At 34.8% G+C, this 20,708-nt stretch overlaps 1 protein-coding gene across 1 annotated transcript; it reads left to right on the top strand.

Annotated features, from left to right (window-relative positions):
• The first annotated feature begins 17,272 nt into the window (after positions 1-17,272).
• On the top strand, positions 17,273-18,589 carry LOC132619876 (protein DMP8-like). Its single transcript, XM_060334642.1, has 2 exons — positions 17,273-17,730; positions 18,056-18,589. Exons 1-2 carry the CDS (start codon positions 17,273-17,275, stop codon positions 18,279-18,281), a joined length of 684 nt encoding a protein of 227 aa, XP_060190625.1. The 3' UTR covers positions 18,282-18,589.
• Positions 18,590-20,708: the final 2,119 nt, after the last annotated feature.

The raw sequence follows: 20,708 nt of genomic DNA, 5'->3' as shown, positions 1-20,708 counted from the left end.
TTGCAAAAATCCTTTCCATAAAAAAAAATATATTACAAAAATAAATAATAAAAGAAAAGAAAATGAGAATTTGGTCAGTCACCCAATTTCATCATTAATAAGACTAGATAGAAAATCCATCAAAACCTACTTTGAATCCTCCATTACTAAGGGATTAACAAGGGAAAAGAAACTCTAATTATTATTAGGAACAAGAAATTAGTAAAGAGGTTTGCAAGACTTATCACCAAGAGTTTTCTCCAAGATCCTTCTAAAACAGTCCCTAAGCTCAATTTTCGTAATGGGAATAAATGATAGACTAAGGGCTTATTTAATACACACTTAATGAAATAACATGACTTATTTAATACACCATTAATGAAATAACAGGGCTTACTACACACTTAATGAAATAACAGAGCTTAATGTAACAATTCTTTTCCTAATAAAAAAAAAGTGTAGGAGATTTTAATTAATAACTTACCAATATTAGGGGTGGGCATAGTATGATAGATACCGATTACCATATCGAAACTAAAATTTTTTATATCGCGGTTTCGATATTATGGTATTTGGTATGCATTTTTAAAAAGTTTTCTATTCGGTACGGTATTCGGTATTCATAAAGAAAATACCGAAATACCAAATACCATACCGAAGTATATAATTACATATACAATTCATGTATCTTAGTATTATAATATTAACAAATATATAAGGGAAAATTTCAGAGAACTTCCCTCACGTTTTGCTTCGTTTCACTGACCTCCCCTCACGTTTGCAATATTACGGCTACCTCCCCTATTTTAATTTTTTTGTAACAACTATTTATTCTATTTATTACTAATAAAAAAATAATATATATGGACTGATTTGCCCTCCCAAAGATAAAGTTTTTTGATTAAATTTTATTTTATCGATATCTCCTTGAAAAAGTTATTTTCCAGGAATATTAAAATGGAATACCATGGTTTATTCACCTGTTCCTAGCGTTTTACCATTTTTCCTCTTCATCAACCATGTTTTGACTTTTTGAAACTAAATTTTGTATATTAAAAGTATAAATAAATGACGTATTGCCAGCAATTTATGTCATTCTCCATCCCTGTTCATCCGCTTTCATTTTTGGTTCAAAAAAGAAAAATGGTAAAGCTCCAATCTGATTCTTTTTCTGCATTGTGATAGCTCAACTATTTGTTTGAGAAAATAAGACAAATTAAAGTACAAAAATCTAAAAGGCCTTATTATTATAAATTTGTGTAATTAATGATTTGAGCATGAATTAGCTTTTAGCTAGCTTGTGTAGTGTCAATAAATAGGTTTAGATGTAGTTCACACAAACCGAGTTCCTTATCGAGTATTGGCGCAACTGAAAATTCACATTTATTTAATCGGGTATTGAAAGGATTCCTTGTGTTCTCTCCTTCTTGCACATCGTTGCATAGTCGTGTATTGTAATGTGATTGTAGAAGTGGAATTTGATTAATTTTAGCGCTCGTGGAATCTGATTTCTTTCCAATGCAGATTTTATATTATAGAAGTAAGATTTGATTATAATGTTGGGAACGGGTGAATATTCCTAGGAAATAACTTTTTCAAGGAGATATTGATAAAATAAAATTTAACCAAAGGAGCATGATGTTAGGGAGGGCAAATAAGTCCATATTTACTATTTTTTTTACTAGTAATAAATACAATAAAATAGATGTTACAAAAAAATTAAAATAGGGGAGGTAGCCGTAATATTGCAAACGTGAGGGGAGGTCAATGAAACGAAGCAAAACGTGATGGGAGGTCTTTGAAATTTTCCCAATGTATAAACTAGTATTATTAGAAAAGTAATTGTTCAAACGTTTGAACTTTGACTACTCTATCTTGATTTAAATGTCTTTTTTGTGTAATCAATTTACGAAAGGGATTGCTTGAACTTTCTTTTGAATATTTTTACATGTGTAAGGTGTTTCGTACATAATAATTGAGACGTTTCTTAAGTAGCGGAAGTCATATTTCTCCATAATATGAATATAAGTAAGTCGAAGTTGGACAAACTATGGTACTGATTTACCGTACCGTAAAATAGCGAAACCGAACTTTAAAATACCGAACCATACCGAATTAATTTGGTACGGTAATGGTATAGTATTTTTGGAAATCGAAAACCAAAATTACCGGACCGAAATTTTAAATACCATACCATACCGTACCATGCCCACCCCTGTCCAATATAGGTTGATTAGGTTAGATTTGAGAAAAACCTTTCCATAAAAAAAACAATTACAAAAATAAATAATAAAACAAAAGAAAATTAGAATCTGGTCACCATAATTGTCATTAATTTTGCTATAAGACCCTCTAACTATTAACATTTTTCTTCATCAATCATCGAATACTTTGTCTTCACTGAGAGAAGAAGAGTTGCTAGAATTAATCAAGTAAGATATCATTAATTTCATTATTTTTTTTCTTTTCATGTTCTTGATTTATGAACTTAAATCTTAGTAATTTCTAATTAATTGTTTTAATGTTTCTCTAAAACAATGTTCCTTAATAATTGAAAAATTGACTTTTTTGGTGGGAGTAGGCAAAATAAGTTTTGTAAAAAAATAGATCCTTACTAATTTTTTGGGTGACTCTCATTGAGTGGCAAGAGTTATAATTGGTCGATAATTCCTTTTTTTTTTTTTTTTTTTTTTTTTTTTTTGTAGTGCATCAAGGAAGGCGACGACAAGGAACCATAAATCCACTATACCATCAGTTCAATGAATTACCACAGGCTTATTTAATACACACTTAATGAAATAACAGGACACACTTAATGAAATAACAGGGCTTATTTAATACACACTTAATCATCAATATTGGTTCAATGAATTACCAAGGGCTTATTAAATACACACTTAATGGGAATAAATGATAGACTAAGGACTTATTTAATACACACTTAATGAAATAACAGGCCCGATACCACCACGGCGGCATCGGGGCCGCAACAACGCCACCGCCCCAGCGCCATCACATGCTGTCGAGATGGTCTAGGCCAAAATAGGCTTGGCCGCCCAAGCGGCCATCCCACCTCAACAGTGGTGCCGCTATGACGGACACCAGGTACCAGAACCCAAATATTTTCCTAAGTCTCAACCGAATCCCGAACCACTCCCGAGGCCATCTGCTCACAAACCGCATACACAGACCTACATAAAAACACGCTACGAACGCACTCGCAGCCTCAGAATTTCCAACAGAGGTCTCGTTGACCGAGTCAGCCCCCGATACCTCATTTACAATTTCCCAACTCAAGTCCCAAAATGCATCCAAGTGCATTGGGAACCGAATCAGATATACACACAAGTTCTAAACGATCGTCCAGACCTCTCGGAATAGATGAATTTTCGAAAAAGGTCAGTTTACCTAAAAGTCAACTTTGAGTCAGTTCTTTTTCGCTTTAAGCCCAAATTTCACGAAAAGTCGCCTGAATCGAATCTATACACCTCGAAAAATGTGTCAACGGTCCCTTTCGGGTCAAAAGTGAGCTAACTAAGCTCGGGAAAGGGTCAAAAGGGATGGAAATGCAATAACGACTAAACGGGTCGTTACAAAAAAATACAAGTTAAAATTTAAGATGTGACATTTTAAATCCTTTTAAAATGAAAAATAAAGTTTAGAACTTTGACAACAGGGCAGTTACCTGCGATAACAAGTAAAAGTGGCTTATTCTGTAAAAAATAATTACACCGTCGGACTTTGGTGGATATTACTTAGGAGTTTAAATATATAATATTTCTATTATTTGTGATCTTAAAAATAAGACAGGCTATCTACTACAACAGATAAAGATGACCGATGATATAAAAAGTGTGACGATGCATATAATTTTGAAATCATTAGTTAAACTCTAACTAAACACCTTGATTTTAAAAGCTTCCTTCTATTTTGAAAACTACATAGAGACAAGGTGTAACAATTCTTTTCCTAATAAAAAGAAGTGTAGGAGATTTTAATAACTTACCAATATAGGTTGATTAGGTTAGATTTGCAAAAATCCTTTCCATAAATAAATATATATATTACAAAAATAAATAATAAAAGAAAAGAAAATGAGAATTTGGTCACCATAATTGTCATTAATTTTGCTATAAAACCCTCTAACTATTAACATTTTTCTTCATCAATAATTGAATACTTTGTCTTCACTCAGAGAAGAAGTGTTGCTAGAACTAATCAAGTAAGCTATCATTAATTTCATTTTTTTTTCTTTTCATGTTCTTTGATTTATGAACTTAAATCTTAGTAATTTCTATTTTTTTTTTTTAATGTTCCTCTAAAAACATGTTCCTTAATAATCAAGAAATTGACTTTTCTGGTGGGAGTAGGAAAAATAAGTTTTGTAAAGAAAATAGATCCTTACTAATTTTTTGGGTGACTCTTATTGAGTGGCAAGAGTTATAATTGGTCGATAATTCCTTTTTTTTTTTGTTTTTTTTTGTAGTGCATCGAGGAAGGCGACGACAAGGAACCATAAATCCACTGTACCATCAGTTCATCAGTATTGGTTCAACGAATTACCAAGTTGTCTTGAATTCTTTGTGCTTGAACACTGACCTAACAAGAATTATTTGTCATGTGCAGCTGAAAGAGTTTGAGGCTAAATACTCTGCTATGAGGAATGTGGAAAATTCAAATGTCTCGGACAGAATTCCTAAGACTGTTATCCCTGTATGCGGACGGCATATTGAGTTACACGGTCCAGGAAATGCTGTCTCCGGTTTGAAGGGTGACATGGCAGCATCAGATGCGCCTGCATCTTCTCCATACGTGTGCTTCTTCCTGTTCAATCTACTTATGTTGTAGCAGCTTCAGTTTCAGAAGAGCAAGCTGAGATCACATCCATGGGGAGAGCAGCACTTTCTGTAGTTAAGCAGTCCAATGAAGCAGGTAAACAGCAATTGAAAGAGCTTGGTCATTCACATGGCACCCAAGAGTTCGGGTTTCCAAATACTGCTCGAACCTTCCCCTGGCATATTCAATGTAGCCAAACTCGATGTTGTTGTCATATATGCAAGGGAAAGGTTTGAGGGAATTAACAAGCTTTGAGATTAATTATTTTTCTAGAAGAAACGTTGCTCTATAATTGATAACCTTTTCAGATAACATCTTCCTAACCATTATTCTCAATGACTTTTGTCTCTACATATAAAATGTTGTAAATTTTGGCTTCTTCAAGCCACCAAATTCAATTTTCTTGGCTTTTGAATTTTTAGCCTCAGATAGCTGGTCCAGTTGATATGGAGGGACCAACCGCCAATGTCTATCAACAGCCTTAGCATTTACAGATGAACTGGCCAAGTAGTTATTGAGGAGCTTTTTTTATGGAGGGAAGAAACATGTTTTTAGGGATGCCTTGATATAATTTAATATCTTAATATTGTTTCATCACATTTGAGTTACTATTACTGAATTGCTTTATGAATTGTAAAAAACTGAGGCTTGACAAAAGCAAAACATATGAATAAAGATTTGTTCGTATTAAGTCATAGATAGTATATGAAATTTACCCTAATCTTTAGATTACAAACATTCCTTTCAGAGATTTATATATCCTATACTATAGGCTTGGGAGCCAAATCCTGACGAAGATTCTTAACTCAATGGCTTCTTCTTTCAAAGAATTCAGACTTCTTTCAAATATATAGGCGATTACACCATGTATAAAACGCAAAAGGATAAAAAATTCCATTAACCTATTAAAAAGTCTAACAAATGTCATCCTTCCACCTATTGGATCAAATTTACCCCTCTTTCTATCTATTGGATCGAAATTACCCTTAATGTACTTAGTATTGACACAAAAATTGCCCTCCTTCCACCTATTGGTTCGAGATTCCCCCTAACGTTGTTTATTTTCCGAGGATTTCAAATACAATGCGTAAAACAAAGAAAACAAAATATTTATTTTCAAATACTATATTATGCATCATGTGAAAGGATCATGATCTCTACGGACTAGTGAGTTTGTCGAGAGATAGCATTAGCACGGTGATACTATGTTGACAGATAGCATTAGTACGACGGTACTATCCGATTTTTAATCTCTTAATATACTCCCTTCATTTCAATTTGTTTGTTAAGTTTTGACTTGACACAGAGTTTAAGTAAATAAGACTTTTGAATTTTGTGGCCTTAAACTAAAAATATGTCGAATATACCAAACTGCCTTTTAATCTCGTGGTCTTAACATGGCATGTCTAAAGTTGAAACTGAAGAGTTTCCAAACAAGGAAAGAAACATTTATTTTAAACGGACTAAAAAGAAAAGTAAGGAAAACAAATTGTAAGTAAATATATTTTGGATAAAAACCATATAAGCTTACGTTAACCACAAATTACAAGTTAGATTTGTCCTTGTGTGAGATTTCTGGTAAACCTTTAATTTAAAGGAAGTTTATGCATAGAAATATCTGATTGTTTTGCGACGTGGAATATCATCATGCAGTAGCATAGCCATATGCAAGGAAGACGGTAATTATACTGAGTATATAGGTACAAACAAAACTTTATACATATATAAAATTTTTAATTCCCTTAACAAGAAACATACAAGTTAAAATTTGAGGTGTGACCTTTTAAAATCATCTTAAAAAGAAAAATAAAATTTGGAACTTTCAAAATAGGGCAGTTACCTTCGAAAACAAGTGAAAGTGGCTTATTTTGTAAAACTTATTTACACCATCGGACGTTGGTGGATATTAGTTAGGAGTTTAAGTTTTATACAATGTTAGTGTAAACAATATTTCTGATATTTGTGATCTTAAGAATAAGATAGGTTATTTACTACAACATATAAAGCTGACTGATAATATAAAAAATTGTTACACTGACAATGTATATAATTTGGAAATCATTAGCTAAACTCTGCATAAACAACTTGATTCTAAAAGTTGCCTTTGGTCGTTATAGCCTTTTCGGTGCTTTTGACCTTTTTTGAGCTTGTTTAGCTCACATTTCATCGAGGGGACTGTTGACATGCTTCCCGAGGCCTTTGGATATGATTTGAGTGACCTTATGGGAAATTTGGACTTAAGGCGAAAAAGAGTTGACTCAAAGTTGACTTTTGGTAAATGGACCTTTTTTGAAAATCTGTCGATTCCGAGAGTTTCGGATGGTCTTTTAGAACTTGTGTATATTCGGTTTGATTCCTAATGCACTCGGGTGCATTTTGGGACTTGGATTGGGAAGTTGATTTTGAGGTATCGGGGGTTGACTAGGTCAAATAGACCTCCGTTGAAAATTTTGAGGCCACGAGTGCGTTCATAGTGTGTTTTTATGTATGTCTGCATATATGGTATGTGAGCAGATGGCCTCGAGTAATAGTCGGGATTTCGAGTTAAATTAGTGAAAACTTGGGAATTTTTGGTGTCTGGTGTCTGCTATGGCAGCACTAGGACCGCGACAGCAGTACCGCTTTAGCGGTTACCCTGCCACTATAGCGGCTTGTGTAATTTGGGCAAGATCGCAGAAGGGGTCATGGGCTGCGGAAGCGGAGCCGCTAAAGCGCTAAAAGGGGCGCGAAAGCGGGTGATGGGCAGTTAGATTCATTAAATGTGTGTTAAAAGCCCAAAGTCCTTCATTCATTGCCATTCTGACTTTAGAGCTTGTTGGGAGCATTCAAGGATATTCTTCATAGAAAATGTCACATCCCTACCAGGAGTATGATGGGCTCCGACCCGTAGGCCGGGAACCACCTGACTTATCCGTTACTTTGAATATTTTAAACCATAACTCAAGAACACCTGCACGCAGAAATGGCCCAAAATAGGAATATCCGCTCATTCAGCACATATGTACATATGCGGACCGACAAGGTCGCCACAACTTAACGTATATCATAAAGCCGGCAAGGCTAACAGTAAGGTACCAAGAGCTCACAATAAGGCCGACAAGGCCACTGATATATATATATATTATACAACATTATGAGCCGGTGGAGCTATAAAACATCTAACTGTACACAAATGTCTACGAGCCTCTACATGGAATACAAATGATCATAAGGACAATACCAAGTAGACTGCAGCTTCGAAGAAAGTGGAGTGCTCCTGAGAATCCGCTGATAGAAGACCTACGGGTCTGATCCGTCTCCCTGCCTACCTGCGGGCATGAGCGCAGCGTCCACAAGAAGGGACGTCAGTACGAATAATGTACTGAGTATGTAAGGTATGAATAACAACATATTATAGATATGAAATGTAACATGGAATAAGAGAGATAACCTGTACATCTGAATGCCTCATAAGGCGGATGTCATGCATGCTTAGCCTTTAAAAAAACATTTCTATACATATACATAGTACCATGCCCGGCCATTAAGGCTCGGTGTCATATATATATATATATATATATATATATATATATATATTATCATGCCCGGTCATTAAGGCTCGGTGTTATCATCATTAGCCCGCGTCCGGGCCTCCCGTGTCCGGGGCAATATCATAACATGACATCTACGTGCCATGCCCGGCCGACTATAGCGCGGCGCGGTGTGAGAAAATACATACATATATATAAAGCATGCATAAGAGCCCAATCAAAAGCCACAACTATATCGGAGTGACGTAAGGTCGGTAGCCTCCGATTATATTATGGATCAATCATCATCGTTTATCCCACCTTGAAGGGACAAGGGTCATAAGGTGAGATTACCAACAACGAAGGAAATTAAGAAATTGCAAGGTAAGCTCAATCACCTCATAATAATATAAAGCTCATGTACATGGAAATCTCTATGAATAAAAATCATCTCATAATAACATGAAATCCGTATGCCTTGGAGCTTGGATAAATAAATCCCTCATAATCATCATCATGGTCATCATAAAAAAAAATTATTCATCTTTACCATCATAAAAACTTTAAGAGTTATGAATCTCTAACATTCTTGGAGATGAAAATTTTCATGGAATTCATGCATGGTTTGGTAGGAAAATAATCATGCCTTTAGAAGCTCAATAACATCATAAGGATCACGAAATTCGTGGACTTCTAGCATTTGTGAAACCAATGTTATTATGGGTATGACACAAAGGTTTATAATGAAAGGATCATGCCTTTAGAAAGAAATGGACTAGCCTTAACATACCTGGAAGATAATTTCTCGACTTCCAACTTACTTCCTGACTCGCAATCTACATATAAAACCATTCATACTATTGTTAGGCTCGTCATCATGCACTTGTCTCAAAACTTTAATTAAAATCTTTTTAGATTCTGTCGAAATTCGGGCAGCATCTCTCCTGTTTATATGCCTAGCCCGAAATCATAATATCAACAACCAATCAACAATAACAATACCAACATCATCAACACCATTATCCATACCAATATATTTCCTAAAACATCCCACACGATGTTTTCTAAATTTCTCAACTAACCAACTTGTGATACGACTATTTAGTAACTTTATTTCCGTAAAGAAGCCGAAATTAATGCCAATAAGGAGAGATTCATATCTTTTCCTTGTTAGAACAATAATATCTCCAATATTCACCTTGAATCCAAGCCGAAATCCACCGCAAAACGATGCTATAACCGTAACTATGCGTTACCCGAGCCTTGATTAGCCAAAAATCACTTCAAACCCTCACTTTTTATGACATATTTGCCCCTATATGTGTGCTGGGCTTTAGGATCTGTTTTTGGAGCTGAAAAATGGGGTCTTGACTCTTTTATAGGTGGGCAAAGTCGGCAGTACTGTAGAAGCACTGTAGCAGTGCTATTTCCGCTATGTCAGCCTAACTTTTAACGTCCATAATTCTCTATTCCGACATCATATCGATGAGCGGTTTATTACATTGGAAACTAGATTCGACGAACTTCATTTTAGGCTTTTGAAACACCTTAAAACTCCTAATATACCTGGAGATAGATCCCTCCAAAGTTGACCCAAAATTCTATCCTTAATTCTGCCAACTTTTTTCAAAATGTTCGACAAACTTATTTTCTTTAATTTGCTTGGTCCTGGGATCTTCCAAAACTCCCCCTACATGATATTTATCATTTATTATACTTGATAATGGTCAGATTCTTGTGTTTTCAAAATTTGTGTTTTCAAGATTGCCCTTCCAGGTTACGACTTACAAGATCATAATCATCCTTTACTTAAACAATATACTTAATAATGCTTCGCTCATCATATTCCAAAGTTGTTTGACCTAGCCATAACTCGACATACTTACATTCAAATTTAACTTGTGCTTCTCCGAGGTACTGGGTGTAACACTGAAAGTCCGGGGTGTAATAGAAAATCATTTTGATAAGTTCCTTCACCTTCCTTTCCATTCCTTGTTCCATTAATCACCTTGGGAATTCATTAATCATGATAGTTTCATTAAGAGCTTGAGGATTAAAAGAGGGTCCAATGAGTTCTTTATTCTAGACTATTAAATCTTTATTTATTGATTGGGTTACCTTCATTAAGCATGGAATTGGTGATTAGAATCTATTATTACATGATTCCTTCCTAATTGAAGTTAGGGTATATACCCAAATTTTGGGGTTTTGCCTAGAATCAATTTAAGTGATTTGTTAGTTCTCTTAGCTTATAATGGATGGGAATTGATCACCTAGAACATTAATTTCATATTGAGACCTATAGATTCCTAATTTCATCTCTCTAGTTCATAAACCCCATTCCATAGGTTGGGATTTGGGTCTTGAATAGTAGTAAGGTTGAATGATGTTTCTTCTTGATTCTAATTTCATGATTCGGATATGATTAGACTTCCATTATCTCGAGGCTCAAACGAAGGGAAATACTAAGGTTTGACTATTGGAGACTTTGTTGTTCAGCTCTCTAAGTAGGTTACGGTTTACCTTATGGTGAGATTTCGATTAGCTAAGCGCATGTTTAGATGATATTGTCGGAGAATGCATGTAAACCTTCGAGTATAAAGTTGGGTTGGATATTGTCTTAGGTTGGGCCTTGTTGTATGTTTTGGGGGCTAGCTACCCCTTGTGTTGTTGACTTATCTTGATCTATTTAATTATTGGGTCATTGCCACGTTGAGACATTGGGTATTTGTGACTAGTGATATTTCATGATTATGATATTGCGGTACTTTACTTGATTGATATTGAGATGAGAACTGTGATTCCATTGTGGCTTATTGTGTAGCCTTATTATTGATATTACTTGTATGCCCTATTTGGTACTGCTGGGGATTGGATTGGTTGTTGATATTACATTGCGTCATATTTATACTCATTTCCATAATACATTGATATTGCATGGTTATGGTACTGATGATGATAAGTGAGAGAGTGTAGCTGCCGAGGTCTTTGCCGGAGAGCGTAAAAGTGTTACACCCCGTACCTCGGAGAAGCACTGGTTAAATTTGAATTAAGTATGTCGAGTTATGGCTAGGTAAAACAACTTTGGAGTATGAGGAACGAGACATTATTAAGTATACTGTTTAAGTAAAGGATGATTATGATCTCGTAAGTCGTAATCGGGAAAGACTATTTTGAAACACAAGAACATGGTCATTATCAAGTATAATAAATGATAAATATCATGTATGGAGAATTCCGGAAGATTTCGAGATCAAGCAAATTGAAGAAAATAAGTTTGACGAAAATTTGAGAAATGTTGGGCAGATTTTTAGTCAACTTTGGAGGGGTATATCTCCATGTATATTAGGTGTTTAAAGGTGTTTCAAAACCCTAAAATGAAGTTCGTCGAGTCTAGTTTCTAATTCAACAAACCTCTCATCGATAGGACATCGGAGTAGAGAATTATAGACGTTACAAACTGAGCTGACAAAGCAGAAAACAGGGCTGCTACAGTACCGCTACAGTACCGCTACAGTGCAACCGACCTTAGCTACTATAAAAGGGGTTAAAAGCCCATTTTTCATCATCAAAAATGTCCAAAAATTTCCAGAAACTTCAGCAACAAAGAGGGCTCTTAAATCTCACATAGAAGTGAGGATCTTGAGCAAAATTCAAGCTACGGAATACTAATCGAAGTCCGGACAACGTGTAGGCGCGATTATAATTTCAATTTGTGTGGAGTTAGCTTGGGATCAAGTAGATATGGAAGATATTTCTACCTTAGTATAAATAAGGTATGAATCATTGAATCTCTTCTTTATCAACATTGATTAAGGAATAATTGCAAGAATAAGAGTTATAGTTGTTGTGTTGGTGTTGTTGGCTTATGGATTGAGGTTTGAAGAGAATTTTGGATGAAAAAACATATGTTTATCTTGTATGATGTTGGTATTGTTGTTGTTGATTGGTTTTTGATATTATGATTTCGGGCTAGGCATATAAACATGGGAGATGCTGCCCGAATTTTGACAGAATCTAAAAGGATTTTAATTAAGGGCTTAAGACAAGTGTATGATGATGATCCTAACAATAGTATGAATGATTGTATATGTAGATTACGAAGCTATGAATGATCTTAAGTGAATTTCAAGACAGGAAGTATGTTGGAAGTCGAGAAACTATCTTCCAGGTATGTTAAGGCTAGTCTCCTTCTTTCTAAAGGCATGATCCTTTCGTTATAAACCTTGGTGTCGTACCTATAATATCATTGGTTCCGCAAATTCTAGAAGTCCACGAATTTCGTGATCCTTATGATGTTATTGAGCTTCTAAAGGCATGATTCTTATCCTACCAAGCCATGCATGAATTCCATAAAAATTTTCATTTCCAAGAATGTTAGAAATTCATGACTCTTGAAGTTTTTAAGATGGCAAAGATGAATAATTCTTTTAATGATAACCATGATGATGATTATGAGGGATTTATTTATCCAAGCTCCAAGGCATACGGATTTCATGTTATTATGAGATGATTTTTATTCATAGAGATTTCCATGTACATGAGCTTTATATTATTATGAGGTGATTGAGCTTACTTTGCAATTTCTTAATTTCCTTCATTGTTGGTAATCTCACCTTATGACCCTTGTTCCTTCAAGGTGGGATAAACGATGATGATTGATCCATAATATAATCGGAGGCTACCGACCTTACGTCACTCCGATATAGTTGTGGCTTTTGATTGGGCTCTTATGCATGCTTTATTTATATGTATGTATTTTCTCACACAGCGCCGCGCTATAGTCGGCCAGGCATGGCACGTAGATGTGCACACCACTGCAGTGGGCATGTTATGATATTGCCCCGAACGTGGGAGGCCTGGACGTGGGCTAATGATGATAACACCGAGCCTTAATGGCCGGGCATGATAATATATATATATATATATATATATATAATGGCCGGGCATGGTACTATGTATATGTATAGAAATATTTTTTTAAAAAAGGCTAAGCATGCATGACATCCGCCTTATGAGGGATTCAGATGTACAGGTTATCTCTCTTATTCCATGTTACCTTTCATATCTATATTATGGTGTTATTCATGCCTTACATACTCAGTACATTATTCGTACTGACGTCCCTTCTTGTGGACGCAGCGTTTCATGCCATGCAGGTGTATACAGATGAGTAGAGGATATTGCTAGAAGATGTTCCAGCTATATTGGCGAGCTCCATTTCCTTCCGGAGTGTTGCCGAGTCAGAGTATCTATGTTATGGTATATTGATTTATGTTAGAGAATTTGCAGATAGAGTCATGTATATAGCATGTCAGTCTTGCAAGTGGCTCTGCAAGCTGATGTATCATTATGCATTATGTTACAAATTTCATATGATTACATATTTTACTTGATTTGAGAAAGACGAAAATAATGTTTTTGAAAAGCTTTCATTATGCATTTCATTTCGTGATTTAAGAGTCCGGTGGGATTATGAATGTAACGAGAACCAGCGAGTTGGCTCAGCTCTAAGTAAAGGGTCGGGTGCCCATCATGCCCTATCAGGACTGGGGTGTGACAAAAAGAGTGATTAAAGTCCGCGATCCGAGGTCATTTATCGGAGCAGAATGAGTGTACGTTGCCCGAGGTCTCTTCCCGAAAATGAATGAGTGCTCAATGCTCGAAGTCTCTTGCCGGGATCGAGAGAGTGCTCGTTGCTGAGGTTGTTGCCGGTACTACATGGACTTCGCAGGTCCCCCATGGGTTGCGCTGCCAAGATGTGATGTTCCATTGTCGAAGTACATGTGTACGGTGCATATGCATTGCATTCATCATACATACATTATTGCATTGCATTGTACCTTTGGGTTTTCTGTGATATTGTTGTGATATGGTTGTGATGTACTGGTTCGGATTGGTTGTACTGAGACTTGGCACAGTTGGATTTAGATGCTATAACATAGGTGATGACTTGTTGTGATATGATTGTGATGTACTAGTTCAGATTAGTTATACTGAGACTTGGCACGGTTAGGTTTAGATGCTATAACATAGTTGATGACTTGTACCGAGGATATGGATTTGTGTTGACTTGTACCTTGTTGTTTTGCGTGTTTATCTTGCTTTGTTGTCTTTATATACGTTAGCTAGTCTTAGTCGGCTTATAATACCTACCAATACTTTTTATTTGTACTGACCTGTACTTGTTGCATTCTTTTATGAATGCAGAATACCAGATTGGATCTACTTCTACCCTTCGTGGTTGATATTCGAGGATTGCTGATTCGAGTCTCTTCAGGGTGAGCAAGAGGACATTCACCGCCCGAAGACTCTTCCTAGTATTATGTCTTGCTTTACATTCTGAGACATGATTTTGAGACTATTCATGTTTTATTATTCAAACTTGTTGTATTTAGTTTAGATGCTCTTGTATGACCAGACAGATATTGGAGTGGATTTCATTTACTTCCACACTTATTTACATTATATTGTGAGATTTACGTTATTTTACCTTCATCCGCTATTGTTCTATTATTTGTGAATATTGAGTTAAGGGTTTGCCTACCGATTTGGGAAAGGTAGGTGCCCGCACAACTTAGTGAAATTGGGTCATGTAACAACCGGCTCGGTTGTTAAAGGCTTTTCGGTACTTTTGACCCTTTCCCAAGCTTGTTTAGCTCACATTTCACCCGAGAGGACCATTGACACGCCCCCCGAGGTGTTTGGATTAGATTTTGGTCACTTTTTGGGAAAATTGGGCTTAAAGCGTAAGAGAGTTGACTCAAAGTTGACTTTTGGATAAACGGATCTTTTTTGGGAATCCATCGATTCCGAGAGGTCCGGATGGTCTTTTAAAAGTTGTGTGTATATTTGGCTCGGTTCCTAATGCACTCGGGTGCATTTTCGGAATTGGGTTGGGAAGTTGATATGGAGGTATGAGGGATAGACTCAGCCAACGAGACCTCCGTTGGGAATTCCGAGGCTACGAGTGCATTTGTAGCTTTTATTTGTATGTCTGCATATATGGTATATGAGCATATGGCCATAGACGGGATTAAAGGTTGAGTTGTGAAGAACTTGGGAATTTCGGGTGTCTGGTGCCCGCTATGGCGGCACTAGCACCGCGGCAGCGGTACCGCTTTAGTGGTGAGTCCAGAACCAAAATACCCCTAAAAAGTGGGGTCGAACCACAATACTCCAGAAAAAAAAAAAACAATGACAAAAGTACCTTTAACGCAACATTTGATTGCGTTAAAGGACTTAAACCATAATGGCGTGGTTAAGTCCTTTAAAGCAGTAAAATACTTAAGATTGTTTTTTCTATAACGCAGTATTTTACTGCGTTAACCCAAAAAAAAATATTTGGTCAACCTTTTTTTTTTTTTCAACCGTTAGTGTTTTTTTTCCATACTTTGACCAACGATTAGTAGTGTGTCAAGACTCCGAAACATCAATATTTTATATAGAACCTGATTTTTTCTGCGTACAATAATGTAGGCTCAATACATCAAGGATACATAAACGTTTGGATCATCATTTTAGGGGTTGAAAAGGTGTCCGAAGTAAGTTTTGTTTGAACTTTAGCTTTAGCTGTTCTATATACATAGATGTCCATTTTTGTTTGAAGACATGTTCTCATCAGCTTAAAGTTTTTTATTTTTAGGGTTTAGATTTAAGTGTATTATTTTTTAATGCGTAACTTTATTTCGAATATACGTGATTTTTTGCGCACGGACGTCCGATTTAGTCGTTTTTTTTTGCAACATATTCGAAATAAAGTTACGCATTAAAAAATAACACACTTAGTGTTTTTTTCCATAAAAAGATTGCAACATCTTATTTTCATAAATCTTTTTTTTTTTTTGCAACACTTAGTGTTTTTTTCCATACTTTGACCAATGATTAGTCTTGTGTCAAGACTTTGAAACATCAATATTTTATATAGAACCTGATTTTTTTCTGTGTACAATAATGTAGGCTCAATACATCAAGGATACGTAAATGTTCGGATCGTTGTTTTAGGGGTTGAAAAGGTACCCGAAGTAAGTTTTGCTTGGAAACTTTAGGTTTAAGTGTTTTATTTTTTAAGGTTTTGATTTAAGCGTGTTATTTTTTAATCAAGACATAACTTTATTTTGAATATAAATCTAATCCAATTAGATAAAAATGTATTTAAAAAATATAGGGAGAAAAGCTAGTTGTAAAGTGGTCAAATTTTAGATGGTCATAAAATATCTATGTTGTCTTTGGCAGTTTAATGGCACTCCTGAAAAACCAAGACTTTCAGTCTTCTGCTCAGAGAGACTGTTAAATGCTACACTAGCAGATGACCAGAACAAGCTTGTTTTTTGGGAGCACTTTGCAAAAATCAATCCAACATAGTATTGTAATTCTTTGGGAGTAATGTCCTTATAATTTGTTGTAGTATAGTCAATTACGACGGTTAATGCTCCCTTGTCTAATCAATTTTAAATAAATTATCTGAATATAATAAAATAAAATAAAGAGAAACTAATTGAAGTAATTATGAAACTTGCCTTTTAGTGATTAAGCTTGCAAATTTAACTAAAATAAAGAGCAAATCAAAGTAATTATGAAACTTTCCGGCTGACATTATCTTTTTACCAATTTCCATTGATGTCTTTTTTAACAATTCCGTTGATGATTTTTTTTTTTTCTAATCAAAGACTACAATTTTGAATGTTTAGAAAACATTTCCAATCGGGTGGCAATGGTTGCCAAGAAGTTAGTTACTTACAGTTAGAAAAAATTCAAAAATTTGAAGTGCTTCTACTTAACCAAAACTATATATAAATAAATCAACCAAACACATAATAAAAACCAACAATCCAATACTCCGAACGTTTGGTGATCTTTTTCAATAAACTTCAATCTTAATTCTTGTTCTTCATTTCTCTTCATTATTCAAAGCCTACATATCTTTTGATCCCAATATTCTCGAAAAAATGGAGCAAAGTGAGGGACCAACCGGGATTAAAATTTACAGTGCATCGCAACGTGTCGATAATGTTACTTCTTCTATGTACCCTAGTAATTCGTTACAAGATATTCCAATCCCAGAATTGCCTCAACCAGCAATTGGTGGTAAGAAAAGAAGAGCAATGGCAAATGGGGTTCAAAAAACACTCTCAAAAACTTCATTGCTTGTGAATTTTCTCCCAACAGGAACTCTTTTAACTTTTGAAATGCTCCTTCCATCAGTTTTTGGCAAAGGGGAGTGTTCTCCAATCACCACACTGATGATTTTGACACTTCTTGGGATTTGCACTTTGTCATGCTTCTTCTTCCATTTCACCGACAGTTTTCGCGGTCCGGACGGGAAAGTTTACTATGGATTTGTCACTCCTAGAGGGTTGAAAGTTTTCAAGACTGGACTTGGTGTGCAAGTGCCAAAAGATGAGAGGTAATGTTAGTATTAGTTTGTAACACTTATGTGTGTGTGACTTAAACCTCTCTTGACCATGAACAATATCTCTATATGGAAAGCACTACAAGAAAAAAGCAAATGTGTAACATAATATTTCTGACTAAAGATTTTCACAAAATTCTGACAGCATGTCAATGTGGACAAAATTTAGTTTTTTCTTCAATCACAAAAATTTTGCTACGTTTGAATTTGTGACGGATTCGACCATGACAAATATTTTTTTATAGTAAGTTGATTCCACGTTTCAAAGCCGTTGGCTTTTGTGTTAATCTGTTTGCTGTTTTTTTTCTCCTTCTAATAGGTACATTATGGGATTCACAGATTTCGTACATGCAATGATGTCTGTTTTGGTGTTTGTGGCGATTGCATTTTCAGATCATAGAGTGACACTTTGTTTATTCCCAGGACATGCAAAAGAACTAGATGAAATCATGAGGAGTTTCCCATTAATGGTGGGAGTTATTTGCAGTGGACTTTTTCTTGTTTTTCCTACTACTAGATATGGCGTTGGATGTATGTCGGCTTAGCAATTTTCGAGTATTATTATTCTAGTTATTTTTTTTGGGATTATGTTTTTTTTTTTTTTTTTTTGTGTCCTCTTTTCCAAGTATATGTGTTGTATATTGTAATTTAAGGATTTTCTCTGTATTTTTGGTCGATTCAAAACAGTGGAACGATGTTTAGATCTATGGATTAATAATTTATTTTATGTAAGGGCCTTTTTCTGAGAAAAGATGCATTCTTTCATCCCAATTAGTTAGATTCTTCTTTCTGATAAATTGGTGTTATAATTTTGTAGACAAAACTTTTTACTTTTGCACCTATTACCAACTATATTTTCTCTATTCTCCTAAAAAAACACTCGTTCTTCTCCAAAGTTCGACACTTGAAAAAACAGAATTATGTTTTTCTTACTAAGAAGAATTTCTTATTTGCTTGGTGTAAAGATTTGAAGACCTTAAATCTAATTGTGTTTTTAAAAATTTATTTAGACAAATTGTATAGGAAAGTAAAAGCGATTAAAGAAATTAACAAACAATTCAAGATTAAAATATAATTAAACAACTGTATTATAAATAAAAATTGATATTAGTTGTGTCAAGATGCAATTTGAAGATGCTTGCTTTTTTAGGGATCTTTAAAGATGATTAACGAAAGCGATTGTTGAAATACTAAGGTAAGATGAAGCATATTTTAAGAGTTACTATCTAATTGTGAAACATCAAGCAAATATCAAATGTCGCAACCCAAACAACTAGATCCGTATCGTGATTTTGAAGTCATAGCAATAAGAATCGTCGACATGAAAGTGTAGCCCTTTGAAATACCTTTTCAACCATGTAAAGATCAGGTCAAAAGGAAGGGCATATGAAGCAGGAATGTAAATAGATTATTTAAATGGATGTTAAGCCAGCTTAGACACATTGTTGAATATTGTACGTATTTGCTGAATGCAAACAAGACCACCATAGACATGTCTAGAGGGAGGCAAATCAACGTGCCGACTTTCTAGCAAATGAAAAACACAACCATGAAGCTGAGACTTGAATACTTTGGAGTAAGGCATTTAAGAACATGAAATTTCTTGTCTTAACACACTTAGATCTTATTGCTTATAAACGAATTTAGATTTAGGTAGGTTATTTAGTTTGTTTTACCAGCAAAACTAAACAAGAACTTGACATAAATAGTGAAACATAAAGGAAAAGAGGACCACACATTAGAGTGGTCCAGTATTAATTAAGGAGTATAAAATGGTACCACATATAGTAACTAGCTAGATCTCTAGCAAGTCCACAACCAAAATACCCCTAAAAAGTGGGGTTGAACCAAAATACCCATGAAAAAAAAACTGTGAGAAAAGTACCTTTGACGCAGTATTTTACTACGTTAAAGGACTTAACCGTAACAGTGCGGCTATGTCCTTTAACTCATTAAAATACTGCGTTAAAGTTTTTTTTTTCTATAACGCAGTAGTTTACTGAGTTATAGAACCCAGTAAAAAAAATTGGTCATTTTTTTTTATTTGCAACACTTAGTTTTTTTTTTTTTCATACTTTGACCAACGATTAGAAGTGTGTCAAGACTCTGAAACGTCAATATTTTATATAGAACCTGATATGTTTTTCTACAAACAATAATGTAGGCTCAATACATCAAGGATACGTAAACGTTCGGATCGTCATTTTAGGGATTGAAAAGGTGCCCGAAGTAAGTTTTGTTTGAAAACTTTAGGTTTAAGGGTTCTATATACATAGACGTCCATTTTTGTTTGAAGACTTGTTGTCATTAGCTTAAAGTTTTTTATTTTTAGGAATTAAGTATTTTTTTTTTTAATGCGTAACTTTATTTTGAATATAGGCATTTTTTCGCGCCCGGACGTCTGATTTACGCGATTTTTTTTGCAACATATTCGAAATAAAGTTACGCATTAAAAAATAACACACTTAAGGAACACGCGTTTTTTTCCATAAAAAGATCGCAACATCTTATTTTAATAATATTTTTTTTGCAACACTTAGTGTTTTCATATTTTGACCAACGATTAGTCGTGTGTCAAGACTCCAAAACATCAATATTTATATAGAACTTGATATTTTTTTCTGCGTACTATAGTATAGGCTCAATACATCAAGGATATGTAAACGTTCGGATCATCGTTTTAGGGGTTGAAAAGGTACCCGAAGTAAGTTTTGTTTGGAAACTTTAGGTTTTAAGTGTTTTATTTTTTAAGGTTTTGATTTTAGAGTGTTATTTTTTAATCAAGACATAACTTTATTTTGAATATAAATCTAATTCAGTTAGATAAAAACATATTTAAAAAATATAGGGAGAAAAACTAGTTGTAAAGTGGTCAAACTTTCGATGGTCATAACTTTGCGCTAGGATGTCCGTTTTACGCGATTGTTTTTTATTATGTGTATTTATTTATTTTTGAGATCTATGCGGACAAA

Source organism: Lycium barbarum, chromosome 11, assembly GCF_019175385.1.
Source record: "Lycium barbarum isolate Lr01 chromosome 11, ASM1917538v2, whole genome shotgun sequence".
NCBI classification, from domain to species: Eukaryota; Viridiplantae; Streptophyta; class Magnoliopsida; order Solanales; family Solanaceae; genus Lycium; species Lycium barbarum.
This window is presented reverse-complemented; position numbering and strand designations above follow the sequence as displayed.

Bases quoted from the DNA above. Each gene is read 5' to 3' on its own strand.
- LOC132619876 (XM_060334642.1), top strand. From the start codon at position 17,273: ATGGAGCAAAGTGAGGGACCAACCGGGATTAAAATTTACAGTGCATCG. The intron at 17,731-18,055 runs GTAATGTTAGTA...TCCTTCTAATAG, and splicing joins CAAGTGCCAAAAGATGAGAG to GTACATTATGGGATTCACAG.